At 42.1% G+C, this 26,377-nt stretch overlaps 8 protein-coding genes and 1 non-coding gene across 9 annotated transcripts; 6 read left to right on the forward strand and 3 right to left on the reverse strand.

Moving 5' to 3' along the window:
* The first annotated feature begins 1 nt into the window (after position 1).
* On the forward strand, positions 2 to 5,927 carry LOC135351228 (CDP-diacylglycerol--glycerol-3-phosphate 3-phosphatidyltransferase, mitochondrial-like). Its single transcript, XM_064550189.1, has 7 exons — positions 2 to 194; positions 250 to 327; positions 439 to 710; positions 853 to 1,363; positions 1,920 to 2,145; positions 5,618 to 5,700; positions 5,769 to 5,927. Exons 1-7 carry the CDS (start codon positions 66 to 68, stop codon positions 5,889 to 5,891), a joined length of 1,422 nt encoding a protein of 473 aa, XP_064406259.1. The 5' UTR covers positions 2 to 65; the 3' UTR covers positions 5,892 to 5,927.
* On the forward strand, positions 2,155 to 5,363 carry LOC135351229 (uncharacterized). The gene has a single exon (XM_064550190.1). The coding sequence runs from the start codon at positions 3,778 to 3,780 to the stop codon at positions 4,930 to 4,932; it is 1,155 nt and encodes a 384-aa protein (XP_064406260.1). The 5' UTR covers positions 2,155 to 3,777; the 3' UTR covers positions 4,933 to 5,363.
* Positions 5,928 to 5,943: 16 nt separating the features above from the next.
* On the reverse strand, positions 5,944 to 8,067 carry LOC135351227 (THO complex subunit 1-like). Its single transcript, XM_064550187.1, has 2 exons — positions 7,800 to 8,067; positions 5,944 to 7,688 (listed from the first exon to the last, which is right to left on the reverse strand). Exon 2 carries the CDS (start codon positions 7,672 to 7,674, stop codon positions 6,073 to 6,075), a length of 1,602 nt encoding a protein of 533 aa, XP_064406257.1. The 5' UTR covers positions 7,675 to 7,688; positions 7,800 to 8,067; the 3' UTR covers positions 5,944 to 6,072.
* Positions 8,068 to 9,921: 1,854 nt separating this feature from the next.
* Positions 9,922 to 11,302, forward strand: LOC135351249 (UBA-like domain-containing protein 2). The gene is made up of 3 exons (XM_064550213.1): positions 9,922 to 10,176; positions 10,406 to 10,540; positions 10,818 to 11,302. Exons 1-3 carry the CDS (start codon positions 10,027 to 10,029, stop codon positions 10,971 to 10,973), a joined length of 441 nt encoding a protein of 146 aa, XP_064406283.1. The 5' UTR covers positions 9,922 to 10,026; the 3' UTR covers positions 10,974 to 11,302.
* Positions 11,303 to 11,407: 105 nt separating this feature from the next.
* LOC135351245 (forkhead box protein E3-like) lies at positions 11,408 to 13,412 on the forward strand. The gene is made up of 2 exons (XM_064550208.1): positions 11,408 to 12,300; positions 12,479 to 13,412. The coding sequence occupies exons 1-2, from the start codon at positions 11,833 to 11,835 to the stop codon at positions 13,235 to 13,237; spliced, it is 1,227 nt and encodes a 408-aa protein (XP_064406278.1). The 5' UTR covers positions 11,408 to 11,832; the 3' UTR covers positions 13,238 to 13,412.
* LOC135351247 (WW domain-binding protein 11-like) lies at positions 13,381 to 15,457 on the reverse strand. The gene is made up of 7 exons (XM_064550210.1): positions 15,251 to 15,457; positions 15,162 to 15,193; positions 14,820 to 15,014; positions 14,584 to 14,621; positions 14,368 to 14,477; positions 14,264 to 14,309; positions 13,381 to 14,201 (listed from the first exon to the last, which is right to left on the reverse strand). The coding sequence occupies exons 1-7, from the start codon at positions 15,312 to 15,314 to the stop codon at positions 13,505 to 13,507; spliced, it is 1,182 nt and encodes a 393-aa protein (XP_064406280.1). The 5' UTR covers positions 15,315 to 15,457; the 3' UTR covers positions 13,381 to 13,504.
* A 40-nt stretch (positions 15,458 to 15,497) lies between these two features.
* Positions 15,498 to 18,996, forward strand: LOC135351236 (exocyst complex component 7-like). The gene is made up of 15 exons (XM_064550196.1): positions 15,498 to 15,642; positions 15,715 to 15,780; positions 15,900 to 15,999; positions 16,105 to 16,419; positions 16,470 to 16,669; positions 16,727 to 16,751; positions 16,817 to 16,858; positions 17,119 to 17,351; positions 17,399 to 17,578; positions 17,665 to 17,769; positions 17,833 to 17,959; positions 18,021 to 18,141; positions 18,247 to 18,412; positions 18,522 to 18,697; positions 18,754 to 18,996. The coding sequence occupies exons 1-15, from the start codon at positions 15,601 to 15,603 to the stop codon at positions 18,857 to 18,859; spliced, it is 2,004 nt and encodes a 667-aa protein (XP_064406266.1). The 5' UTR covers positions 15,498 to 15,600; the 3' UTR covers positions 18,860 to 18,996.
* Positions 18,997 to 19,016: 20 nt separating this feature from the next.
* On the reverse strand, positions 19,017 to 19,087 carry Trnag-ccc (transfer RNA glycine (anticodon CCC)). Its single transcript has one exon. It is a non-coding gene; the product is annotated as a tRNA-Gly (tRNA).
* A 1,561-nt stretch (positions 19,088 to 20,648) lies between these two features.
* On the forward strand, positions 20,649 to 22,903 carry LOC135351243 (uncharacterized). Its single transcript, XM_064550206.1, has 4 exons — positions 20,649 to 21,251; positions 21,357 to 21,461; positions 21,544 to 21,615; positions 21,673 to 22,903. The coding sequence occupies exons 1-4, from the start codon at positions 21,160 to 21,162 to the stop codon at positions 22,682 to 22,684; spliced, it is 1,281 nt and encodes a 426-aa protein (XP_064406276.1). The 5' UTR covers positions 20,649 to 21,159; the 3' UTR covers positions 22,685 to 22,903.
* The last annotated feature ends 3,474 nt before the right edge of the window (positions 22,904 to 26,377 follow it).

A 26,377-nucleotide genomic window follows, 5' to 3' on the forward strand; every position in this document is an offset into this window, starting at 1 on the left:
TGTCAGTTTAACTCTTAGGACACCAAATTAAGGTTGATTAAAGAAATGTGACAACCCTGATCTAAATGTCTTCTAGCTGGAAGCATTTTTCTGCTCTCTTACAGAGACTAAACCGTCGTTCTAGTCCTATTCTTATCTCAGGAAACAGTGTGGATGTCTTGTATTCTCCTGAGCAGTTCTTCACTACACTAAAGGTAAGTTTGCTGCGGGTCACAAAGGTCGAACGTATTTATAATACCTCTAATATAGGATGGTGTGGCAAAAGCTAGAGAGAGAATCATCCTCTCATCACTCTACCTCGGTACACAGAAGAGAGAGCAGGAACTGGTCAGCGAATATTTTTCATATTAATTATTGGTAAATACTGATAATAGACACTACAATGTATTTATACAGTAATGTCGACATACGCATGTTCTTGCTCACATGACACTGCAGGTCAGGCTCATAGGTGACTCCCTCTCGGACAAGCCCGCCCTCCATTGCTCCTTGCTGCTGGACTATCTCAGAGGGTCTAGAGGAGCGCCTAACTCACGGAGCATGGTTCAACCGCTCGTGAACGAATATGAGGACCGTTTCAAACTTAACCTCTACCATACGCCCAATCTAAGGGGATGGTTAAAGTGGGCGGGGCCTGAGAGGTTCAACGAAGTAATGGGTCTACAGCACATGAAGATTTATATATTTGATGATGACTTGGTATTAAGCGGGTGAGAAGCTGTGTTGTGTTAAATGTAGAAAATTGACGGAGAATTTTTTGTGTTTGTGCTTCTTTATTTTGTTGTTGTTTTGCTTCATATGCATGTGCCTTTGTGACATACAGTAGCTCATTGATTCACTCCTCTCCTGCAGTGCTAATCTAAGCCGCGACTACTTTGTGGACAGGCAAGATCGGTACATCTGGTTTAAAAACTGCCCACAGCTCACGGACTATTTCGCAGAGCTAGTGACTACGACATGCTCACACTCCTTCACTCTAAAGCCTGACGGAGCCACTGAGGCACCCAGTAGTGTGGCAACAGACCCTCTATCGTCTAGACAAGCTGCTCAAGTATTCAGAACTTCTCTAAATCGAGCCATTTCCGATTTGATACAAAAACAGCACCCTATGGACAAAGACATTGTGTGTGGTGGTGAAGGGTTAAACGTGAAAGAAGGATTAGACACTGCCGTGTTTCCACTGGTACAAATGGGTTATTATAACATCAGACAAGATGAGGAGATGACTGAGGAGTTATTTGAAGGTCTTAGTGATGGGGATCGACTGTGTTTGGCGTCCGGTTACTTCAACCTTCCTCCCAGGTATGTGGAGGCACTATTGGAGGGGAAAGGAGAGTACCACATCCTGGCTGCTTCACCTCAGGTAAGCATGTGTTGTGCTCATGTACTGTTTCACAATGCAATCTAGATACAAATGTATAGTATCTGTTTTGTAGGCAAGTGTTTCGTAGCCAAGTTTGAGAGGTCATAACTTGTGTTGTGAATGTCCGATACCAATTCTATTTAGTAGCTCTTTTATAGTTATTTATTTCAGGAAAAAATTATGGGCTATAAGTATAAGTAGGTCCAAATCAGGCCTGATTTCGTAGCTAAGCTTGAGAGGCCATAATTTGTGTTACGAACGTTTGATTTCCCCAAAAATTAGTAATAGTGCTACAATCATTATTGTGTGCTTAGATCAGTAATTTATTTCAGGCCTGAATTGTCCACTTTCTGAAAAAAGGTGTTGTCTCAAAATCAGACCAAGGGCATACGTACTTAACAAATAACATTTCATTCATCAGCTGTAATATCTTAAGTGGCCTTGCAATATTTAGGGTGTCTGAGGGTTTTTATGCTGTACTCTCCGTTACATGTATATGCACCATTGTTTCTCATCATAAGTACCTAACTTCTCATACTGTAATTTCTCTTTATAGGCTAATGGCTTCTACGGTGGCAAGGGAGTGGCTGGTCATGTCCCTGCCATGTATGCCCACTTTGCTCACAAGTTTCTCGAAAAAGCATCGTCTCTTAGCTGTGTGGAAAGGATTAACTATCTGGAGTTCTACAGAGAGGGTTGGACCTTTCATGGGAAGGGACTGTGGCTCTACCCTGCTGGAGAGCACTTGCCTCTGCTCTCACTAATAGGCTCCAGTAACTATGGTGAGCACTGAACGCATACGATATAATCTTTCATATACGACCACATTTTAGTACACTACTGTTCATAACTTGACGAGTGCTGCAAGCTGCGCTGTGCTAATGCCTCTCGCCATGTTTTGTTTTCGCTTTAGAGTGTTATAGAAGAGGTAATTAGTATAATGTGTTCTTTGCAATAGTTGACAATAAACGCAACAGACACACACAGTCAGTTTTACTGTATCCCTCGTATGGCTACGCCTCAAGGCATAACTATCCTCTCAAAGATCGAAGGTGTCATATATTTGGAGGGTCGCCTTAAATCAATACTTGTCTTCACTGCGTCGAAAACCAGGCCTTTTTCTCAAGCGCCCTGGATTTGAGGCTATCACTGTGGTTCAATCACACCTACACAACACTGGAGACCACACCCTTTAAAAAGGCGTGATGTCTAGTCTTGCTCAAGATTTCATTTAGGATTTCATAGAAGATTTTGGATTTCATGCTTGATTTTTACTGATTTCAAGTTGGGTTGTACGAGATTTCACCTTGTTGCCAGCCCCTCGGCTATTTTTAGAGTATTTATTAATTGCTATAACGTGTAAGCGTGCTGGTTATAACTACTACAAAAGGTATAGACTTTAAATAATATAAATGAGTTGCACAGAATAAGCACACTTACTTGTGGGAACTGTGCGTAGAATAGGCCATCAGCTTAGCTATTGCCGGGCCACACCCATCTACATCTTTGGCTTGTTAAGATAGCCTCGAATAAACTGCGGGTAAAGCGGATATTACTCGAGGGTATCTTCGTTTTCAATATCTCCTTTTCCTGTATCTATGGATTCATCAATCAATATATTTACCAGATTAATTTATATTACCACATTATACTTAACATCACTAGTCTGCTATCTACAACAAATACACAAGTCCCTCGCTCGCCCCAAACTTGCTCTGCATGCTCCTAGTTATTATTTTGGTGCTGTAATTAGAATGTATACGGTAGAAGGTATACGGTAGAAGGTAGAAGACTACCTACAGCTGGCTGTTATGTAATAGACTCAGATATTGACAATGAACAATAGAAACTTGGTTCTATGTGTAGACTACTTCATTCCTGAAATTCTGTATTATATATACTGTACACTCAACTCAATCAGACTTCTAAAACTCGGTGTAAATTCCTTCAGAATCAATATTTTATAGTGGCAGCATAAAAAAGAAAAATAGGGGAACTAAACGGAAGAAGGTAACCAATTTAGCAAAATCTGCCAAGGCCTACATGTAATTGTGCACACTGTTAGCCTCGGCCTCGCCACCAGGCCTAATTGTAATGATATATAGGTGTTATTTTAAACCAAGCGTTATACATTTGTGAAAAATCTGCCTGCATGGTGATGAAGCTAGCACAACGTATGTTAGTTTTAGCTCTTCACAAACAGTATACACATGTTGGTGCCATCTTTTGTTTTCAAGTCCTACATGCTGTAGTTACGTAATTGTGAGATGCTCTGTTCGTGACCAGTGATGTGAGAACGTTCGGATCCTATAGTGTAAAAGACACTATTGAATAAACTTGCAGTGTTTACATTTATATATTATAGCAGCTGTGTGGTTGGTTTCTATAGTATATACGAGGAGTTTTAAAAATTAATGATAAACACTAGCCAGCAATTTTGTGTGCAAAACTTTATGATAATGGACAAAATCATTAGTCACAGTAATGCTGCATACGGTCTTGAAAGTAGAGTGGAGGACGAAAATGTTTATGAACTTATACAACCAACGGAAGAAGACTTCAATCCAGCAACAGACAAAGAAGTGTTCGTCAAAGTGCGAGTGAAGTGCTATGCTATTACCACCATCTTAGCTCTATTGATAGCTGTCCTTTCACTGATAGTGGCTTTGGCAGGAGTGAGCTATGCTTCAATAGAATTGAGCAATCAGCAAAGTCAACTGAGCAGTTCCATGGTATGCAGTCAGGAGCTGGGATCCGGCATAAGCAATCCAGCTAGCTCTTGCAATGCCATACCTCAATACACACCATCTGGTGAATATTGGATAGTGACTAACAGAACTAGCTGTCCTGTTCGGGTCTACTGTGACATGAATCAAACAAGCTGTAGCTGCAACACTACAGGAGGATGGATGAGGGTAGCCAACCTTGACATGACTGACCCCAACCAGACCTGCCCGGGTGGATTCAGACTGATGTCAAGGACAACGCCACCACTGCGTACTTGTGGCAGACCTGGACCAGCAGGATGTGTGTCTACTACCTATCCAACTTATGGGGTGGAGTACTCTCGAGTTTGCGGGAGAGTGATTGGCTATCAAGACGGATCACCAGGTGCTTTTGCACCGTATTATTCCAACAGAAAATTATCTGTTGACGATGTTTACCTTAATGGTGTGAGTCTAACTCATGGACGGTCACCTCGACAGCACCTCTGGACATTTGTTAATGCAGCCGATGAAACTCGTACTCGCTCAAGTCGCAATGCATGCCCCTGCACAAGACCTGGCCTTAACTACAATAATGTACCCCCTTTCATTGGTCAAGACTACTTTTGTGAAACAGGAAGCCGACAGACCCATAGTATTAATAAATTCTACCCTGATGATCCTGTCTGGGACGGTCAGGGATGTGGAGGTAACAGTACTTGCTGTGAGTTCAACAACCCACCGTGGTTCTGCAAGCAACTCCCTCAGCCAACTACAGACGATATCGAGTTGAGGCTTTGTGGTGATGAAAACACAAATAATGAAGATACACCTCTTGAAATTGTTGAAATCTTTGTGCAGTGAAGATGTGAGATTCCATTCTTGCAGACTCACAATTACTTTATCACTTCATGTTCGTACATTGTATTTGTCTTTAGCATGCATGGGTATAGCCTCTAATAGCTGTCATTCAATCATATTTTGCAGAAAGTCCTTCCTCATCATTAGAGTATGCTTCCTTTAGTTTTACTATTTGATTTATGAGATTCTTAACTTTTCTGAGTTACCACAATATAATTATACATTTTGTAGTTATTAGTGAAAGTGAATGTTTAACAATATTTCTTGCTATCAAACTGATCTGTATTAAATTCACATCAAATTGCATCATTGTACTTGCAAACCAGCCATTGCATGTGATACATCTTATAAAGAGAGACAGTGATTGACGCATGACTATACACAACACATAATGCACTAAAATCTGATGTCTGCATAATTATATGCAGACGATCGTTCTACAGTTGTCTACATAATTATGTATACAAAACTATTTTTTTGTGTCGTGTACATATGCTATTATATAATAATATTAAATTGTGTATAACCTTACACTGTTTCAAGGTCTGTTTTCCTGGAGCACACGATACCACTGTATATACAGTACATAGCTAATATCAGGAGTTATAAATTATTAATCAAGACGTTAGTGTCTGGTACATGTGTGCATGTACATTGATTTCTCTCTCAACACATGACACATGTACAGGTCATAGGTCACTGACTCGGGACCTAGAGGCACAAGTTGCTCTAATAACTACCAACCAAAAGCTGAGAGAATCATTGCATCAGGTAAGCTCGTTACCTAGCTGCTGTAACACCTCTTTTTTTCACTGCTCTTTATTATCTATTCTCTACAGGAGAAGATTGAAATGTTTGAGTATGGAAAGCGGCTGTCTTTGGCTGATGTTACTGCAGATGTCAGTAGAAAACTAACATTTCTCGAGTGGCTAGCCACAACCATTCTGAAACCTCATGTTTAATTGCTATAATTATAATGATTCATAATACTCTTTAATAAATTATTTATATAAATTATCATGTTGGACAATAATTATAATTGTAAAGTTGATGTACTAATAATAATAATAGCTAGGGCATTGGTCATTACAAAATTAATAGCACATGTAGATAGCTAGCACATATTCAATACAACAAAGTTCACTAAGTTGTTCCATTCTGAAAGTCTTTTCCAGTCTGTATCATCACCTGCTCGAGGAACTCTGGTATCTGCTTAATTGAAGCAGTCGTGTTTTGAAAAAAATGAGAACTTCCTTGCGACAACAGCCTCAGAGCTCGCCAGGTAAAGTTAGGATTACTAATCAGCTTGAAGTCAGCTTCTATCTTTGCTTCAGGGTCGGCTTGCTCGATTGGTTCTTCAAGAAACTGCTTCAAATCGGGAGTAAAATTTCGCGACTTTTGCTTGCATGCTTCGAGATTGTCAGAGCCTAAATTCCAGAGACGTGATAACTCAGCATTACCCATATCAATAGTGGGGGAATCCGCTCTGTCCCCAATGTGGTCTTTCGTTGAGATTGGTGTGAGGTCTTTGTTGGACAGTGAGTGTTTCTCGAATGATGGACAGCCATCGTTTTTCCAAGCAATCCAACTCGTTTCTTGCTGAAGCATCTTGCGAATGTAGGCAGCGAATTTCTTTCCTTTGGGTGGCGTCTCTTCAATTAGTTTGTACACTTCTTCTGTAGTGTCCTTGACCCACTGGGAACCGGAATCAGGCAGTACTTGAGCCGAAGTCTTGAACTTGGTATCAGTTGTCAGATATTGGAATAGGACAAGCAACTGAATGAGAATGTGCCTACGGAAATGAGAATCTTGGAGCTGCAGATTCATTAGCTTTTCGCTCGTTAGAAACTTCGCAAAGTAGTGTGATTCGCTATACTCAGCCGTACTTGCATGCCTTTGCTTTTTGGGTCGCTTTTGAGACGAGCCTATCGCATGATCTGAGGTGTCCTCGAGCTTGAAACTAGAAAAGGCCTGTAAAATTTCTTGAATATTTGCTGTAAACGCCTTCCAGAAATCGGACGAGAATGAATCAATGGGCTGTCGAAATGCGTCTTGAATTGACCAAAGCTTGTGGTACAAATTGTAATCAATAGGTGGCCCAGGTTTGACATCAGTTCCTGTGTCTATATCCATAGCCTCGTCGTTGCTTTCTAGGCTTTCATTCTTTCCGGCTTCTTTGTTGTAGGCCGTGATGTTTTCCAGATTGAAATGGCTCATTAGATTCAGAGCGGATTTTTCAGAGAGGGGGAAAAGTTGTGCCAAAAAGAGTTGAATTCGACCGCAGAATACTGTGTTTTGAGCAGAAGAAAGCCGTCGCAAAAGATCATTGCACATTCTCAAAAGGAGGATTTTTCCAGAGCTATAAAACTCTTTGCTGGTCCAAGTTGCAACAAGACTCTCCACAAAACCGAACACTTCTTCGCAAACATCAAGAGTAGAGCAATCGAAAATGTCCCCCAAAAGAATAAACGGAACTGTGAAGTAGCAAATACCACCTTGTGCTGCAGCAATAGAGAGATTGACCAATTGCGTCCTATCTGTGTTATTCAGGGACCCTGAAACAAGGACAGAGTGGAGAGTGTCTCGAAAGGATTGCTCAAGAATTGACTTCTTGTCTTGCTCGTTTCCGGGTGTTTCCTCGAATAGGCTCTGTAGAGCTTGAATGTCCCCACAGCAGGTTTTAATGCACTCAACAAACAGTTCTTGGCCTTGTAAACTTTCATTCGCCATTTTTTCTGAACTCATACACTTCAGTTGATCTACAAGTAGAAAACGACGTAATAATGAGTTCAAACAGCAATCTGTAACCCTTATCTAGTAGTAAATACGTACTTTTATTTTATGCTACATTAGAACGTTAGAAATAATACCTTTAATGATTAAGTCTCGAGAAGACTATTTTTTCTCTGATGGAGCTCTAGGTCGCTTGACAGTGACAGTGGGTACAAAGTCAGGTTGATTCTCTCTCTCCCGTCGTTTCTTGTCCAAATAAGGCTTGCACACGATCGCCACACCAGCACTGACAACTACAAGGCCGAACCAAGCTCCAGCTATCCTCAGAGTGCGTCTAATTCTGTTCTGCAAGGCTGGATCAAGACGGTCAAATTCACTTCTTCTATCGGCCATGGCCACGTGCTCGGGTTGTATCTAACCTTTGACCTTTAAAGGAGGGTGGGGCTCGATGCTGCAAGATCCTAACACAGCTGACTGGTGTTAATGTTGCAAAGTGAGGAACATTCTCCCTTGCATATAATCTATGGTCTCTATGATTATGTTGAATTTTGTTGTGATCTTTCACCGACTGAATGGTCGCAGACTGTCTGCGCGCTCAGAAGGTGATTGAAATGACAGTGGATGGGTTGAAGTTCAGTCAAAAGCTTTATAGGAAGTATAGCCAACATTAATTGGGAGACAGACATACTTTAGAATGGGGACACTACAGTGACTGACTAGTCAGCTTATACATTGTGCATGTATTATCAGTTGTGGTCTACTGTACCCACATGCACAATGGCCACAAACTGAAAGGTATTACATAACAAAAACCACCCTATTAATAAATATGCATTTTTACACACCCCACATCCACCTAACTACAGATGGTTAAAATAGTCTGCCTGCCATGGCTAAGCAAAAGCTGAGAAAGAGAAGACTGGAAGACAAGCTTGGGTTGAATAACCCTGAGGCAATCAAGTCTGGATTTGATCAAGAGACAAAAGGGATTGTTTGGGATTTGATAACTAAGAAATACAGTGGTTTACATGAGCATCCTCAAATCTTGAGCGAACCAGAAGATGCTTGTCTTAATTGGGTATATTTTTTGGTTGTTCACAATATTCATGCTTCAATTTGGGCAGTGGAGGAAAAGTATTTGAAGAACATTGATGTACTGAGTCAAGATTATGTGAGTTCGTACGATGTTAGCGAGTGCCTTGTGGACGACACTCTAATAAAAAGATACCATGTTGTGGTGGGAAGTGACGATCGATACTACGTTCAGCCAGATGAAATTAATCTCAAACCAGGAAAAGAGCCGGAATTCGATTACTGCCTTTACATTGGCACCCTTACATTATCACTGAAAGGAATGAATGTCATCATGGCCATGATCGCTGAGAATAATTATCTACTCCTGCAAAGTGACTGTCTAGAATATTGTAAGGGCTTCGTTTACATCTACTTTGATTTAATTGAAGAAGATATGACCAGTGATCAGCTTGCTGTTCTGGAGAAACTCACTGTCACTACCAACGCACTATCTCAGATCAGTGAACGCAGTGGAAGAAGAAACCAGTCTTCCGGATTCTCTCTGAGATCGCTTTTGACAGGGCCATTCATGCAGGTTTACCTTGCCACAGTCCTGGGAGGTGTTAGTCTCCTCGTTATATACAGACTTCATCAATATTTACGCTGACAGTGAATATATACATATTTACTTTTTGTATACATGACTTGTACAGAATAGTTAGCCACTTTATACTTTCAGTTTGTTAACATTGAAGTTGGTTAATAGATTATGAATTGCACTATATGTATGTAAAAAAAATGTTACTAAATGCTCCTCAAAATTTCTTCCAATGTGCTCCGCATGCAATATAACATTATTTTTCAATGAGTAGCTTTTGTTCCCAGTAAGGTCAGTAGTATATTTAGCTTCACATATATGCACGTTACGTGTTGGGAATCTGAATACAAAGGGTTCTTTTGTCAGTTTTAGTATGAAGTTACGTAAATGTAAGCCAATATTCTTGGTTGTTTTGGGCCAATTTCTCAAGTCTTACTACCCTAGTATTTACTTAAACCCTAACCCTGCCATTATTTTATCTTATTTCTGATGAAAATGTGTTGTTATAACTTGCATCTACAAGCTCTATGAGCGGATACACAATGTGTATTTTTGCAACCCACCTCTAAAGAGGGTGGGGCTCGTTGCATGCTGCAGGAATTCCCGGTTATGTAATCGTGTCTAAGACCCACGCTGTCCTTTGATCTGTTCACGTGAGCAGACACACTTTGTTTACAAGCTCTCTGGATTGACAAGCGAGACACAAGAGTTTTTAGCTTGGCCTTCTCTAACTCTTCGTAGCGCAATAGAATATGTCTAGTGAACAGAGCGGTCACTCCCAAGGAGATGTCAGTATGGAGATACTGAGAAAGCAAGTGATGGTCAACCAATTTGTGAACGCTGTCGGTTGCACCTCAGAACAAGCCACACACATCTTACAGTCAGCACAGTGGCAGTTTGAGGTAGGTAGTGTGTTCGTATTGTGTCTCTTGGTTTAATACTGTGTGTGTGTGTATTTGCTATGAGTGTGCCTTGTGCATGCATTGTCAGTAGGTACAGGTATGTGTGCGTGACTAGCCACACTTAGCACATTGCATGTGTTGATCACTTTCATAAAAGCTTAAAGGTGATAAAAACCTCCCAAGAACAGTAAACAACACTAAAATTGTATTAATTTTTCATACTATGCAGGTTGCTTTGAGTATTTTCTTTGAGGGTCATTCTGTGCCTAGTAAAGGACAGGCCCAGCCCCAGCCCCAGATGCAGGTGACTCCTTCTGCTCACTCTAGCTCTGCAGGGAGCTCACTGGGTTCAAGGATGTCTTGTGTACGTTTGTTTGTTTACCCAGGAAGTGACTTCATTAGGGTTGTGCTGGGCTAATGGATAATGTTATATAGCTGAGTGTAGTACGTGTCAACAGCATTGTGTGAATTACTAGCATTCCTGTTTTGGCTATTAATAGAAAAGCATTATTCATCACTTATGGAGCTTGTAAACAGCATGCCCTTAGTAGATTTTGTATTGTTATGGCTCCAATGCTTTAACAGATGGCATGTGTCAATATCAAGGTTTTACCACCTTTATTTCTCTCACGCACACACAGCAATGTGTCCCCACCAACACTCCTGCGACTCCTCCTGCATTTCCCGACACCCTGGCCATGTTTGCTCAACTGAATACCTCTTCTCCTGCTGACTCAGCACAAAGTCTCTTGCAAGAGCCCCCCATAGTACGATGCCAACAGATGTCCAACAGTTAGGTCCTCCGTGCTCTAATTGGAATCGTGTTTTGTATGTACACTGTTGTGTCATCTGACTGCTTAGGAGTGATTGTACACGGCTGACCACTGCATTCTCAGCTTGGTCCTGTCTTTATAGTTTTACACAACTCATCAACAACATGCACCAATCCCTAATTTGCACATTTTGTATTGTCATCAAATCTTATTACTGAAATTTTCAGTTATTGTTTTTTGTGTATTCTAGCACTGATTGTTTATTGTGACTATCTGTGTTTGATTTGTACAGACAGTGGTATCATAACTGTGCACATTTCACCATCAATGATTAATTGTTTCAATATTTCTCATTATACTGTGTTTGAGAAGTTAATTAGAACTGAATGTTGCCATGGTAATCCGTCAAACAACATATCCATGGTAACAATGGAGTAATAACATTGTAGCTATGGTATTTACGGTGAGCTCATCTGTTAATTTGCCTGACTCAGTGAGTATTTAAAATGTGTACACTTGCATGCGAATTAGTTCAGAGAAAAACTGAGGCTTTTTACAAGTTTTGCTAGATTACTTGCATGCTGCATGTTGTGCAGATCGTGCAACATTCAGTCCAAAAAGTGGGCGTATCTCGTTTGCAATCCTGCGGAGATTTGACTGACAAGGTGTAAACATTAGCAAAAAGGGGGTGTGTTGATACGCGAGTTTAGATCTGGAGCAGCTGCAAGTAAGAATTGACTAAAGAAGCAGGACTTGTTCTAGCACATGAGTTTGCTGGCTTATCTGATTGTGTCTAGTGATAAGAAACCAGCTGCAGCAACTACTCAAGCTACACGGTTCCCTTCTGCTTGGAACATTAACAGTACAGAAACAGGAAGCAGACATGATGACCTTCACCTCCAAGCTTTCCAGACAGGCACACAGACCGAGTCTTGGAGCAAGAGGAAACAGCTCCTCTGAAATGGCAATGCCAATTGACACTAGTCTGACAAGTTTGAATTGGTTGGTAAATCTTCGAGTCCTCGATCTTGTCACACCTGATGTAGCGATTCCCATTTCTCCTATACCTGAAGATGAATGCATATTGAGCAAATGTTCACCAAACAAAGAATACAATTCGGCTGTTGGTGTTTCATTATCCCCAGTGAGAAAATGCCTGATACAGTGTGCAGAGTTTAGGAGAGCTCCAAGAAAGTATCGTACTGACTCAAGCAAACCTCCTTTTTCCGACACAACGCTAATTTGCCTGGCAATAAAGCACAGCAGAACCGGACGAGTGACTCTGAGTGAAGTGTTTAAATGGATAAGAGTCAATTTCAAATTCTACCGCTTAATGGACAGCTTGTGGGAGGTGAGTGGTAATGTGGGAGTCGGAGAGTTGTGGGATGTTCAAAATAGACGCATGCACTAGTGAATTCCAGTGAGATGAATAGCTAAGGCATGCAGACGTAATAAAATTCATTGATTAATGTGTATGAATATCGGTGTCATGAATGTCCGTATCAATTAACTATTGGGTGTTGTTGCAGGATTCGATTCGACACAACCTCTCTCTTAATGACTTGTTTGTCAAAGTGTCCCAAGCCAACGGACGAGGCTCCTACTGGAGAATAAATCCCGACTACTCTCAAACTTTTCATGAGACATGTTCCACCCTGTTGGGAGATGTATCAAAGGCACGCAAAAGAACATTTAGTACCTGTCATGAGAGCAGAGCCCCTAAGATAAAGAAGCGACGTGTCAAGAGTGAGAGCACTTATCCTGCCGACCCCTGTGGCCTTCCTGGAGATCTTGACTGGGTGTCCTTGCTTAGCAGTCAGCGAGTTGGCTGTGCCTCGTGTCCTAGTGAATCGTGCAGACCAAGCTTTGGATCCCCTGTTTTGGGAACTCCTGATTTAGGTCACATTGGCGAGCCAGTTGTATGTTCTCCATTGGTCGCTACTCTAGCCAGTGATGTCCCAGCCTATCCCCCGGTGTGTGAGAGCAATGGAGCATTGCTAGAGGAGGCCGTGTTGAGGCAAGACTCTCCCCCACTAGGAATACTGCCCAGTCCCTGGGACAACAGCCAGTCGCAATCACCCACTGACAAGCATTATCACCCATGGGCCGAATCAAAGGAGAAGACATTATATGAGTTACGAAATCTTAGCAAGAGAACCGAACCTGTGCCAACATATGTTAAGACGAGCATGTGGTCTCCTGAGAGCAGTTGGTCATCCTCATCGACTTACTCAACTGCTGGTATCAAGAAGCAAGCTCCTCTCCTCAGCGAGGCATGTATTTACTGACTCCCTCCCACCCAATCATCATACATCATACCACATTTATCAGTCACTCAGTTGTTTATGTTCGTTTGTGTTACGTCATGCTGACATTCCCTTTTAATAGCCGATTATTAATAAATAGCTCAATTCAATAATTATGTTTTAACTGCCAATTAAAATAATGTTGATACATATGAAATTAATTATATAGAAGAAAAACTGTACCACCAGAGAAGAAAAATTTATAGCACCATAAAATGCAAGCATAAGTATTATGCACAGTTCTGTGAGCTACAACAGTCCTTGCATTTCCTTCATGAATGAATCATAAGCATCTCCTTGAGTGGGTGGAGGTCGGTTAGTTTCTGTTGTTGGTTTGTTTGGAGGCGCTTTAGTGGAAGCAACTGGCTTCATCTTAGTAGTGGAGGACTTGGGATGGTTTCGACGCACTCTCAGACTAGTAGGCATGAACTTGGTCACTTCGGCAGTCATATTTCGTAGCTGTGGTTGTGCAGAGATTACAGTAGCCCTCTTAGAGTCTTCAATCGGTGCTTTATCCTCGATAAATGGTGGTTGGAAATGAGGTCTTAACGAGGGTGCACTCAATACGGCTCCGGACTGAATGTGTGGTGCACTCGGAGGCATAAGAGGTTTAGGAGGAGCATTAAATGGTGGTGGTGGCATACTAGGAGGGGGTATGGGGGGCAGCCGAGGGGGAAACGATCCTCCCTGTAACATAGGGGGGGCAACATGGAGAGGGGGCATTAGGGTGGGCGGGGCTCCAGGGGGCGGTCCAGGAGGCTCCTCAGTTTCACTATCAGAGCTGGATAATTCTGATTGGTTGTCAGATTCTCCTTCGCTGTCAGGAGCAAATCGTACACTCCTTCTCTCTTGCTCAATGACATAGAAGTTGGGTAGGTTTGGTGGTGGTGATCCAGGGGGTGGCCCGGGTGGAACCAACCCGGGGGGCAGAGACGGGCCAATAGAACTGTATGAGGGGTTGGGGTGGTAGTAATGGTATAGAAGGCAGGCAGTATACTATAGGCTTACCTGGACTCACCAGGCATTGGAATGTCAGACGGTAGAACACTGCCATCTGTGCGTAGATAAAGTTAAACCCACTATACACATACACCACCTGTATATGTACTCACCAGACTCAGGTAGAGGGATTTGGTCGATTGAGTACTCTGACCTGGCTGCTCGATACGAGTTGTAAACTGAGGACATCTGGCGACGTTTCTTCTCACTCTCCATTATCATACTGGAGGAACACAATCGTAAAAGATGTTATGTCAAGTGAAGAGGACAATACAACCAAATTTATGTTGTGTTTACAATCATACATGTACAAAGTATGATTCACTCACAGTCTTATCTCCTGAGCTTTCTTTGGGTCCTCACTTTGCTATAATAATTATATATACAGAAAACAGCACAACATAAGTGAAGCAAAATCACATAGCATTGTAAATGTTGAAGAGGAAAAGCATAATTATCTGATCCAAAGGGGGAGGGCAAAATGCCCCATATGAAAGAAACCCTAAAATAGATACAGATCAAACTACGTAATACTAGCGCACACAAGCAAACATTCTGCACTCACATAATACGCTGCAACCCTGTGCACTGACTGGTGTAGTTTTTCTTTCTTTTCCTCCAGCCCTCTGTCAATAGGTAAGGGGTCAGAAGTTACAGAGGTCATCTGCAGCTTCTCAATCTCCTCAATTTCCTCAAGGAGTACCCCGACATCCTTCATCCTCAGGACAGCCTCTCGCACGGTCTGACGTTGCTTCTTGTTCTACGGTGGAAGAGGGGAGGAAAGAGATACATTGGGATAGAACAGGCTATGAATATCATGAAGTCTTTGTATGTGTTACGTTACGTACTATATCAAGGGCGTACTGTTTGACTGCATAGAATAAGGGATACCGTTATAAGGGCAAACCTTTTTGAGCTCTTTCCTTCTTTGCTGTTTCCCTAGGCACAAACAAGCAATGGTGAATATATCACACACACATTGGACTATTTACTCACTCCATTGATCTGTGGGGTTCATAAACTTGCCAGTCTTGGTGGTCTTGGTGGACCTTCGACCCATGGTTCCTACACACCTCACTATCAGTCTCAGAACAATACAGCAGAGCTAGAGACTCCCAGAGATCCAATAGACAGTTTGTATTCGAGGTTTGTATTGCTTTTCTCACATGGCATGGGCGTGGCTGATGTGTGGGAGGGGCTGTTTGAGCTTTGAGCAGTTGCAAACTATCAAGATTTTGTCATAGAGAAGTCTATAGTACAGCTACGTACCTATGCTGTGTGCTTTTTGTTATCTTCTAGAAATACTCTAACGCTGTTTCTCAGATCCTAGACAGTAATTTCAAGCGATGACTGCTATTGAAGTGGACATCAACAAAAAACTGAAGCAGGTACGTTATACTGTTAAACTCACTACACTCTTGTCACTACTTTATCATGTCCCTGGCCCTGTATAATTATAGGATGAGAATCAACTGGAGGAGATGAAGTTGAACTTGGAGAAGAGTCAGCAGCTCACCGACAGTATGGTCAGTACTCCCACACACACACACCACACCACACCACACCCACACACACCACACCACACCCACACACACCACACCACACCACACCCACACATACCCGTACCCACAACACCCATCCGCAGGTGGAGATTCTCGACTCGTTCACAGGACGTCTCAAAAAATTAGACGAGACCATCAAACCAGTTTACACGCAAACACTCAGACTCACAAGACTACAAGAGAGTATCCTATACACTATACATACACGTTTATAAACCAATAGTTCAATAGTTGGTTCTTCAAAACCAAAACGTATGCATTTAAGCATCCTTAATGGAGTGTGATCAGATGTGGAGAAATCTTTGGTTGAGATGGACCGTATGTTAGCGTTCCATGCTGTGGCTGATGAGGTGGAGACTAAAATACGTGAGGGACCAGGGGGCGACATCCCCGGCTACCTTGACCTACTCAACAAATTGAAGTCATCACTGGAGTTCTTCATGCAATACAATGCACACAGTGTTGAGCTGGGCCATGTTGGAGAGTTGTTTGAGGTCGGTCTAGAAGCTCTGTCTAGAGAGTTTCTCCAACTCCTCAAGAAATTCTCAAAACCAGTTCCCTTGGCTATACTTCACGATATAGCTACAATGGAAGACAGTGAAGGTACGTATATACATGTGTGGCAGAAAGTGACCGCTATCCACCCCCCACAGACTTGCCCCCCATGGAGCTCCTGCCAGTAAGAGTGGTTACAGACCTTCACGCTATAGCAGAGTACCTTGTGCATGCTCCAGGGGAGGGTCACACTGACGTGATGAACATATACGCTCAGCTACGCTCGAGTACTCTAGGCCGTGGTCTTAACTCAATCAAGGAAATCAACCAGGGCGGACAGAACTTGCTGGGAGAAAACGTAAGTGGAAGTGCTGTGTGTATGTGTGTATGTATTAACTGCTATGCCTCCCTGCAGATGCCTAAGAAAGCTTCCTTTCCTTGTGAGTACCTGCATCATTCTGTGTGCATGTGTGTATGTTTGTGAAATGTTTCCTCTATATTTTAGTTCTGCCCACTCGGAGAGGGACAGCACGTAAAATACAGCCAGGTATGTTAATTGCGACTAGAGACAATAATTATGGTTACATGTACTGTTATTAGAAATCCTTATAGGCCTGGAAATACAACCTATCCAGTATTGTATGTATTAGAGGCTAGGAGGGATTGTGTTAGGTTGGAAATATATATTAGCATACTGTCACTATCCAGATGTGGTATATCCTGCTATAATTATTGTCATTCTATAAATAACTTCATAATAGCAAATTACTGGTATGTATCCACTCCCCCTCCTCCCCCCTCTTGCAGTCCCCAGTAGTAGTGTTGGTAGCAGTAGTATGGAGTCCAGTAGTGTCAACAGCACTGAGAGTGACGAGAGACTGGAGGGGGTGGTCACATTGATCATGGCCAGTACTGTGTTTCTACGACTCATACAAGCAGAGTCTCGACTCATGACCCAGATCATACCCACTTCCCATCATAAGGTAGTCCTGGACGAGCTCACCAAGAGACCCATCGAGTTTTTCATGAGAGACGGAGAGGTAAATATACTAATTCTAAGTAGCTATTATTGTATTTTCTTCTGTAGGCCCTCTTTCATCAAGCCAAGCGTTGCATTGCCCGTAACGAGTTTGCTGTTGTTCTTTCCTGCCTCCGCCTCATTCGGCACATCCACTCACTGCTTCCAGAGTACAAGGCTGTCCTGGGGGAACTCAAGTCACTACCCTACGAGCGGTTTCCACGATTATTACTGCTGTTTGAGAAATTAGTGAGTGCCTGTGTGTAATGGTTAGGCTGTACCACGAACCCTCTGATATCCTTAGGTGTGTACTATGAACCCTCTGATATCCTTAGGTATCCTCTACTCTCTCAGAGCAGTACATAACCTTCATCAAGAGTGACTCGGAGAAGATATCCAACCTACCCAAAGACGGAACAGTGCACGAACTGACCAGTAACGTAAGTCACCACACAATCTCCATACTATACACTATCCCCCCTCCCCCCTCCTCCCGTTTACAGACGATCATGTTCCTAGAGAACCTACTTGACTACTCCCGTATTCTCGGGGAGATTTTCCTCGGCCAGAGTAGTTTTTCCGTGAAATCCACTGAAGCAGATCGAAAGAAAGCCCTAGGGACGGTCCTAGGTGAGTGGTTGTGATGTCATGTACTTGTCATTTGATGTCATTTATTCCTGGTATCATGTAGTGCAAATTTTCAATGCCCTCAACTTGAAGATGGAAAATAAAGCTCACAACTATGAGAGCCCATTCCTGGCAGCCATCTTTCTTCTCAATAACTACCACTTTATGCACAAGACTTTCAAAAGGTGCTTACGCTTTTAACACTGTAATTGTGTAGCGTGTATAGGTGTGAGATCTATAAGAATTATACATGCACTGTGTGCAGTGTGATTATTTATTGTGAAATGCAGAAACTCCTACATGCTTGATCTACTGGAGACTGCCTATGATGGGATAGAGGAGCACTTTGAGGGTCTGTTGGAGCAACACGGCCGTGCCTATCAGAGGGGCTTCACCAAACTCATTTCATTTCTGGGGCAGGACATCTCAATGGCTAGCAAGTCGCTAACAGACAAGGTTGGCATTTGATTTATTTTCAGCTATATACTTACGTAAATTACTACACAGTACCGTAATGTATTCACGTGGTTTTAGGAATGCTAAACATTTATATTCTTTTGTACAGTTGAGTAAGCAGCATCGTCAGCAACTCAAGGATCGTTTCAAGGGCTTCAATGTCGAGTTTGAGGAACTGCACAGAGTTCAGGAACAGTGGTCTCTCCCGGACCCCCAGCTGAGAAGCAGGGTTAGGGGCACCAACATTGAGGTCATTGTGCCACTCTACAAGGAATTCCATCGAATGTAAGTAAGCCCATTGTGTGTTAACTATGTATAGTATGTGTAACTGTTTACTGTAGGTATGGCTCACTTAACTTCACTAAGAATCCAGAGAAGTACGTCAAGTACACACCAGACACGCTGGAGCTGCATCTCAACTCTTTCTTCGATGGTGGAGCCTCTTAAACTGATTATTTACTGAACACTCATGTTTTTAGAACACTGTATCTGTTTTACTCCTTTTTGCTAATCAGTGGGGAAAAAACATTAACATGTTTCATACACTCTTGCTTTTACTTACATTGTATATCAGAAAATTATGGTTTATAATAAAAATAAAAAGTGCACTGCCCGGGAATCGAACCCGGGTCGCAAGAATGGGAATCTTGCATGATACCACTACACTAGCAGTGCTACATATTAAGTTTCTTGACATTTTCTGTTATTAATAGTAACAAACTTAGTGTCCTAGATACACTTCTGATTTCTCTGACACCACATTAAAAGTGGAAACAAGATCTGTATATATGTGTGGGTGTGAAGGGAAGGAGTTAGGTATATATAGATGTTAGATATTTAATATATAGAGTAGAGGCCAGCTTTGACGTGGACATGTGGACGGACATTGCATTCTCGTGTCGTTCTTTCACCGATCAATGAATGATTTCCTTCTTTTTTCTCGCGAGGCATAGTCTGGCTGCAAAACAAAGTCTAGCACGACATTGTAACTCTACTATATATGTCTATGATATACAAACGAGCTATTAATCAACAACTAAAGAGCTATACTATGGTATAGTATAGCTCTTTCGTTGTTGATAGCTCATAAGCTTGGTTCTGCATGTATTAAAAGTATGGAAAGTCTTTGTACTTCCAACTGCAAGATATCACGACCATACGACCATCGCTTCAGACTAGTGTGCAAGCCTTCTTGACAACGCAATAGGGGGCATACTTCTAGAGACTATTCGGTTGAACGGTATAGGAGCACGTATATAGGAGAACTAAGTGAAGAATCTAGAGATGTCTCTCAATAAATTTAAACACATAATTATGAACATTCACGAGTACCATCCCCATTTGACCTTCTACTGACAGGTGTTAAAATGCAAGACCCGATCTTCTTTACACAATAGTCATGCATGGTCAACTAGATATGCATGGCATTGAATGCATGATGGGCTGCAATCAATTAGTCAGTGTAGGTGAGCTGTGGTATGTGCCCGGTTAATGCAACAGAGACACTTTGCTCAAAGTGCCTCTATCCTCCATTGACCTTCAATTAAATCAGTAGTTTATAATTGTGTTAGGTAAGTTGCCTTACTAATTAATGTGTCTGACAATGTGACATTTGAGAAGCAGGAAACTTAATACTTCTATAAAATGCAAGACCCGATCTCCTTTACGCAATAGTCATGCATGACCAACTAGACGTGCATGAATACATGATGGGCAGCATGATGGGCTGCAATCAACTACATCTAGTCCGTGTACGCGACTCAAGGTAAACACATATATAGCTCTGGTGTGCTGGCTTTCTAGATACATGCAATAGAGACACTTTGCTTGTAACCTGACTCAAGAATGGATTCTAGAGATATACATCCTTTAGTTCTTTTCTCTGGGCTTTTCCCTATGGTGTTGCTGCAAGACCTGTGACCGGATCCGGAAGTGGGCGTAACTCCAACAATGCGCGCTCCTTGCTTTGAACCCCCCCATTCTTTTTTCCTGGTCCACTGTGAATGCATGATGGGCTGTAATCAATCAATCAGTGCATGTGTGAGCTCAGGTATGTGCCCGCTTACACGGCACTTAATAGAGACACTTTGCTTGTACCTGACTCTATCCTTCATGCATGAAAACCCACACTGTGGATGCAGCATTTCCTGCGTTGGTGGAAAATTCATGAGTACCATGCAGCTATTTGACATTCTATTGACAAGCGTATACGTTGAAATTACCCGATCCTTTACGCAATAGTCATGCATGATCAACTACAATAGATTCTCGCTATTTTGGCTCTCTGAAGTACGGCCACCTCGATATACCAGCCATTTTGGTTTGGCACGGATTGCTAGCAAGATACAAACTTACCCTGAAATGCGGCCATGCACTCGCTTTTCTGTATACTGGCCATGGCAGTACTGGTTGCCCCAAACAAAGTTTGGTAAGACAAGAACTGCAAAATAATTAGTCATTAGATAGAGGTAGGTATAAGTATATAGCCATAATAGTTACAAATGCGTCCCGCATACGCTTATTGTCATTCTTTATTTTCTCTAATTGTGTCAATTAGAATTCCGACCTAGCCATGCATATACACTAAGTGCTCAGATGTTTCTCTCCAGCTTAATATAAATCAACTGAGCATGCATGCTTTTACTTACCTGAGACTTGTATAAAAGCATGATCTTTGGAGCTTTCTTCACTCTCAGAGATTTCAAGACATCTTTAACAACAAAAGTCAGAAAAACCAACTGAACAAAATGAAGTTGCTGCTGCTTGTGGTTTGCTGTATGATTTCCTCATCACTAGCTGGTCTGATTGACAAAGAGGCTAAACTGGAAACTGTGTTCAAGTGAGTTATGCCCTTTCATATCAGCATGCAATCCACCTATATAATACTTACTGCAATGTCCAGCACGATACCATTTATGCTCTTTGCTATTGTTTCATCATGCAGTGAAATTGAGGAGGTATTACAAGATCTGAAAGCTGATGATAATGACGAGCCTCATCCTGAGCCAATTGGAGACATTCAAAAATTTGAGTCGATGTTCAATGATCGGTATGATTAATGTACGACACGATATCATGTGCCACATATCTTACTTATTTTTACAAGTCTATGATTATTTATATGTATACAGTGAACTTCAGAATGGAGCAGTGATCGAGGGAGATATTTCACCAAAGCCATCCCACAAACAAGACTCACAAGGGTAAATTGCTGGCAAATTTCAAAATTGATCGATCTATATTATTACTTGGCTCTACAGGAAATCTGCCATGGAGGAGATGTTGCTTCACACTGAAAACATTGACGAGGCAACTGCTGAAGTGGAAGCTGCTGGAGGCCGCGTTCTACTCCAACTTGGTCACAACCTCTTAGTTGTAAAAGTCCCCTCTCATGTAGCCAAGCAGAATAGCTTCAGTCAAGCTTCAGCCCATATTTCGAGCTCAGCATCAGCGGAAACTTTTCGCCATGCTCATGCCTACTGGACGGCACGAGAAGATGAGCTGAAACCACAACCACCGGTTCAAAAGTGGACAGAAAGAATGGCTCCAATGGCCTTTAAACAAGAAGATTCAGACGAAGGTTCTCAGATAGGTACACCCTACCGCCAAACCATGACTGGGAAGATTGGTGTTATTATTCTTATTGCTTCGGGTCCTGGTAGCTTAGCAATAAACAATGCTGAGTATAATACGATTTCCAGTGAATGCCTAAGAGGGCTTAAATTCTGGTCAGACCATGCCTCGGTAGAAGGGGTTACTTTGTCGTTTGTGATGTATGATACGAGGGCAACAATCAGTGCTGAAAATCCAACTTCTTGCCCTAGCCGTGAATCTTGCCACAATGTGTTTGTTGATCCTACACTTCAAGCTTTTCATTACCCAACTGGTAAAGCTGGAATGGACCAATTAGCACAAAATGTCAAAAGCTACTATAACGCTGATGGTGCTTTCCTTGCTTTCTTCTCTAAGTACAGGCAAAGCCATTATGCGTATTCCCGTAGTGGCGGACCTATATACATGCAGTACAGCAATGACGGTTGGGGTCCCGATCAGATTGACAGGGTTTTCGCTCATGAAGCTGGACATGTTTTTAACGCTCCTGACGAATACGGAGCATGTCAGTGTACCGAACTGTATGGCAAGGGAAGCTGCACTGCTAAAAATTTTAACTGCAAGGACTGCACTTCTTCTCCAACTAGCTGCATTATGGACAGCAATATGGCTCTGGATAGCCTTTGCGAGAATACCAAAAAACACGTGGGTTGGTGCTAAAGGAAAATACTTCTGGACTGCTTTACGGACTTGACCTAATTATAGTGTGCTGTGTATATTTAGCTTTTACTGATTTGTAGCTATATAATAGACTCTATAATTGTATATCCTCTGATAATAGAGCATATACATTTTTGAATAGGGACTGTATACCTTCACTGTACTACAGTGTATCCTTTTAGTTTTGTAGCTATTATGTCAAGGACGTATAAACATAGACATTTGCAATGTGCTATACGATTGGCCGGGGGAAGCACCAAAAAGTGTGGGGTGGGAAAGAGCCTAGCCTCTCCTAATGCTGGTATCCACTGTTAACGCATGCGCTCAATCATTCAAAATCTGGGTGATTGACGCTTACTAACGAGTGATGCAAACTGCGCTGTGCTAATGCCTCTCGCCATGTTTTGCTTCGCTAGAGTGTTAGAAGAAGTACTAAAACTTGCCTGTAACCATGCACAGTAAGAGGACATGATTATGAATATCATTAACCCTTTACTGTTCAATCGTTCAATCGGGAAAAGGGTCATCACTTTAGTTTGAATTTGAATTTGTGGTCAACCACTTAGCTTGATTTGATCGCCGCCCCCCAATGAAGACTAATTTGGCTTAGCTACTTAGAAGTAGTCTCAAATTCCAGCCTCTTTGCAAGACTAATTTGGGGAGGGCGTGGCCAGACTAGCTTAGAAGATGGACGGGTCAATGGTTGTGCACACGTACACACACGTCACACACACACACACACTAACCAGTCGATTATGCCTTGCTGCTTGCCTCGATGGAAGTATGTGTGGCCTTTAAAAGCTGTAGCTGGTCTAAACCTTCAATTTGACCGATAAAGGGACACAGTAGGACACACAAAAGATGAGTTGTGTCTGGAGAAAGTAATATTAAACTTAGCATCTTTAAATTAAAGGTCAAGTGGTCCAACATTATCTTATTCACATCCACATTAACATATTCGAGGCTAAGCTGCCGCCTTCACCGTAGATAGAGTCTCTACTCTCTATGCCACCCCACCAGAGGAGGTACGACATGCAGGACTAGGAGTAATCTGTGCCGCCACCAAACAAACAGCCTCCGCCACCAAACAAACAGCCTCTGCCACATTCGAGGTTAAGCCGCCACCACTAAGTAAACACGCCTATAATGCAGTCATTTTTAGCCCCACCCAGCAACCAGATGTCTCTGTGATGAGGCCATAGATTGAAAAGGAAGGGGATTGGAAACGACCAGGCCTCCCTGTGTAAATGGTTGAAACACTCCGCGTTATGATTTCGCGATCGCGATTATTTTTGTTTTGACCGTACTCTGGTTGTATTTCAACTGTTTCTAGCTCTCCTATCCACTAGCGATCACTCAGAGGCTGGGAGGTTACTCTAGAGAAGTAAGTTTACACCACTGACAAGCTCTAACTTATCTAAGTCCGCTGTCTTTACTCTGTTTTTAGTTTTTGTTGAGTATAGCTTGAATTACTCCATGTCAACTTTTCTCTTTCCCTGCTGCGAAGCCTAAACAGCAAAAGACATTGCTTGACTTGGTTATTATGTATCTAAGTGCTATATAGAATGGTTTCATGCCATGGATAAGCTTTACTGTTCATAAACGTTTGCAGTATAGTCCTTCAAACTGCTTTAGTATACTTTTAGACACACCACGGGCCTTGACCTCTCACGACTTCATAGTAAGGGCTATTCCTTCTTTTATAGCATGTATTTGTTTAGTGATAGTGGTTGCGTTGCTTAGTCGACCTTTTAGAGCTATATTCTCTTTACTTTTTAGAATATTCAACATTAAAAGTGATCAATTTCACCATTTCTATGTACAGCACATTGTATGGCAGCCAAGACAGGTAATGAGCATGCTGACTATAAAATAATCCCTTTGTAGTTTTAGCCACGCCCTATAACGCGGAGTGTTTCACGCAAAAATTTTCGTTTCCAATCCCCTTCCTTTTCAATCTATGATGAGGCCGAGGGCTGACTCGCAAGCTGGCTAGAAAGTGAGCAAGCAGGCAACCCTAACTGGATCTATATCATACTATTATGTTACAGTTCATTTTACAATTCATTTACATCATTTAAATTCATATTATAAAAACATTCATATTGACCAGGAACTTGGAATAAAAGGATCTCATCTATGTCTCACATTCTCTCAGCATGATCAGACAAGGTAACAGCATGCCCAGAGAGTCCTTACAGATGGATATCACCAGCTATATAGCTATCATGCACTGTACAAGTTAACTAGCTCATAGATAAACAAAAATTAATTAGCTGATAAAATTACACTAATAACCTTCGCATAATTGGAAAAGCGCTTCAATTCGAGTATAAAAAACCTGCAGTTGAGCATGCGCTTAAAATAAAGATACGCTTATAATCGAGTAAGCGCTAATAATCCAGTTTCTACGTGCTCACACAAGCTATCTGGCCACAACAGTTTCACAAAGTCTATGAACGCAGTGTTAGAGAGGTCAACTTTATCTGCAGCACCAACTACACCCTTAAACTCAGGATATTTCCCAGTAGACTTAGCTTTTCGTGATGCATCCTCCCCTGCCAGCTTCCTTCGTTTTGGAGTTGGAGCCATACCATCAACCAGCTCGTCTTCTTCTTCTCCTTCTACGTTTTCTGTGTCCTCGTCGTCACTCACGTCTATATGTCAGTGTGTATGAAAGAAATAGCAATTGTCAACACACACACACACACACACACACACATTTATATAAATAAATGTGTGTGTAAGCAAAAACGCAAAACGGGAAAGGTTTAATAGGCTTGCCCACATCAAAGGCCGCTCCCACAGTGTGGGTGGAGCATATTAACTACAACAACTATGAATATCATTATAAGGATGCTATGAATCTCATTAGGGACTGGGGGGCAGTGTACAGTACAGTACAGTACATTTATAAGACGAAGCAAAGGAAAAGGCGCGCTCACATCAAAGACCGTTCCCACAGTATGGGTGGAGCCCACTAACCACAACAACTATGAATATCATTATGAGGTAGCTGTGAATCTCATTATGGACGGGGGACAGTGTACAGTACAGTTACAAGACGAAGCAAAAGTAGAGGCGCGCTCACATCAAAGGCCGTTCCCACAGTGTGGGTGGAGCCCACTAACCACAAAAACCATGAATATCATTATGGGATAGCTGTGAATCTCATTAGGGACTGGAGGGGGCAATACAGTACAGTTACAAGACGAAGCAAAAGAAGAGGAGCGCTCACATCAAAAGCCGGTCCCACAGTGTGGGTGGAGCCTATTAACCACAACAACCACGATAACTATGAATATCAGTGCTATGAATATCATTAGGGACTGGGGGTACAGTACAGTACGAAGGGGAGGAAAGGCTCGTTTCACATCAGAGGCCGCTATTAAACCACATGGACCATGAATATCATCAATTGGTACAGTGTGGGAGGATAAACAACCTCAGCCTCAGGCTACGCCCTCGGCATTGGTTGTTTATAAGCCATAATTACTAGTCAACCAGTCAATAACTAGGAGCACGTTGGAGTGAACATTCTAGAAAATTATGTGCTACAATTTGTTGGTAGAACATCATGAGTACCATCCAATTGACATTCTACTGCAGAAGCGAAATGCAATAAGACCGGCTTCCTTTACACAATATATAGTCATGCATGGCCAACTAAATATGCATGGCATTGAATGCATG

This window comes from Halichondria panicea, chromosome 17 (assembly GCF_963675165.1).
Source record: "Halichondria panicea chromosome 17, odHalPani1.1, whole genome shotgun sequence".
In the NCBI taxonomy this organism is placed as follows: Eukaryota; Metazoa; Porifera; class Demospongiae; order Suberitida; family Halichondriidae; genus Halichondria; species Halichondria panicea.

Excerpts from the sequence above, each read along its gene's own strand:
- LOC135351236 (XM_064550196.1), top strand. The coding sequence starts at position 15,601 with ATGACTGCTATTGAAGTGGACATCAACAAAAAACTGAAGCAG. Across the intron at positions 15,643-15,714 it reads TCAACAAAAAACTGAAGCAG|GATGAGAATCAACTGGAGGA; the intron begins GTACGTTATACT and ends GTATAATTATAG. Across the intron at positions 17,579-17,664 it reads TACTGCTGTTTGAGAAATTA|GTATCCTCTACTCTCTCAGA; the intron begins GTGAGTGCCTGT and ends TGATATCCTTAG.
- LOC135351249 (XM_064550213.1), top strand. The coding sequence starts at position 10,027 with ATGTCTAGTGAACAGAGCGGTCACTCCCAAGGAGATGTCAGTATGGAG. Across the intron at positions 10,177-10,405 it reads CAGCACAGTGGCAGTTTGAG|GTTGCTTTGAGTATTTTCTT; the intron begins GTAGGTAGTGTG and ends CATACTATGCAG. Across the intron at positions 10,541-10,817 it reads TGGGTTCAAGGATGTCTTGT|CAATGTGTCCCCACCAACAC; the intron begins GTACGTTTGTTT and ends ACGCACACACAG.
- LOC135351228 (XM_064550189.1), top strand. The coding sequence starts at position 66 with ATGTCTTCTAGCTGGAAGCATTTTTCTGCTCTCTTACAGAGACTAAAC. Across the intron at positions 195-249 it reads AGTTCTTCACTACACTAAAG|GATGGTGTGGCAAAAGCTAG; the intron begins GTAAGTTTGCTG and ends CCTCTAATATAG. Across the intron at positions 2,146-5,617 it reads AATAGGCTCCAGTAACTATG|GTCATAGGTCACTGACTCGG; the intron begins GTGAGCACTGAA and ends ACACATGTACAG.
- LOC135351243 (XM_064550206.1), top strand. The coding sequence starts at position 21,160 with ATGAAGTTGCTGCTGCTTGTGGTTTGCTGTATGATTTCCTCATCACTA. Across the intron at positions 21,252-21,356 it reads AAACTGGAAACTGTGTTCAA|TGAAATTGAGGAGGTATTAC; the intron begins GTGAGTTATGCC and ends TTCATCATGCAG. Across the intron at positions 21,462-21,543 it reads GAGTCGATGTTCAATGATCG|TGAACTTCAGAATGGAGCAG; the intron begins GTATGATTAATG and ends ATATGTATACAG.
- LOC135351245 (XM_064550208.1), top strand. The coding sequence starts at position 11,833 with ATGATGACCTTCACCTCCAAGCTTTCCAGACAGGCACACAGACCGAGT. Across the intron at positions 12,301-12,478 it reads TAATGGACAGCTTGTGGGAG|GATTCGATTCGACACAACCT; the intron begins GTGAGTGGTAAT and ends GTGTTGTTGCAG.
- LOC135351247 (XM_064550210.1), bottom strand. The coding sequence starts at position 15,314 with ATGGGTCGAAGGTCCACCAAGACCACCAAGACTGGCAAGTTTATGAAC. Across the intron at positions 15,194-15,250 it reads GAACCCCACAGATCAATGGA|GGAAACAGCAAAGAAGGAAA; the intron begins GTGAGTAAATAG and ends GTTTGTGCCTAG. Across the intron at positions 14,478-14,583 it reads AAAGCTCAGGAGATAAGACT|TATGATAATGGAGAGTGAGA; the intron begins GTGAGTGAATCA and ends GTGTTCCTCCAG.
- LOC135351227 (XM_064550187.1), bottom strand. The coding sequence starts at position 7,674 with ATGAGTTCAGAAAAAATGGCGAATGAAAGTTTACAAGGCCAAGAACTG.
- LOC135351229 (XM_064550190.1), top strand. The coding sequence starts at position 3,778 with ATGATAAACACTAGCCAGCAATTTTGTGTGCAAAACTTTATGATAATG.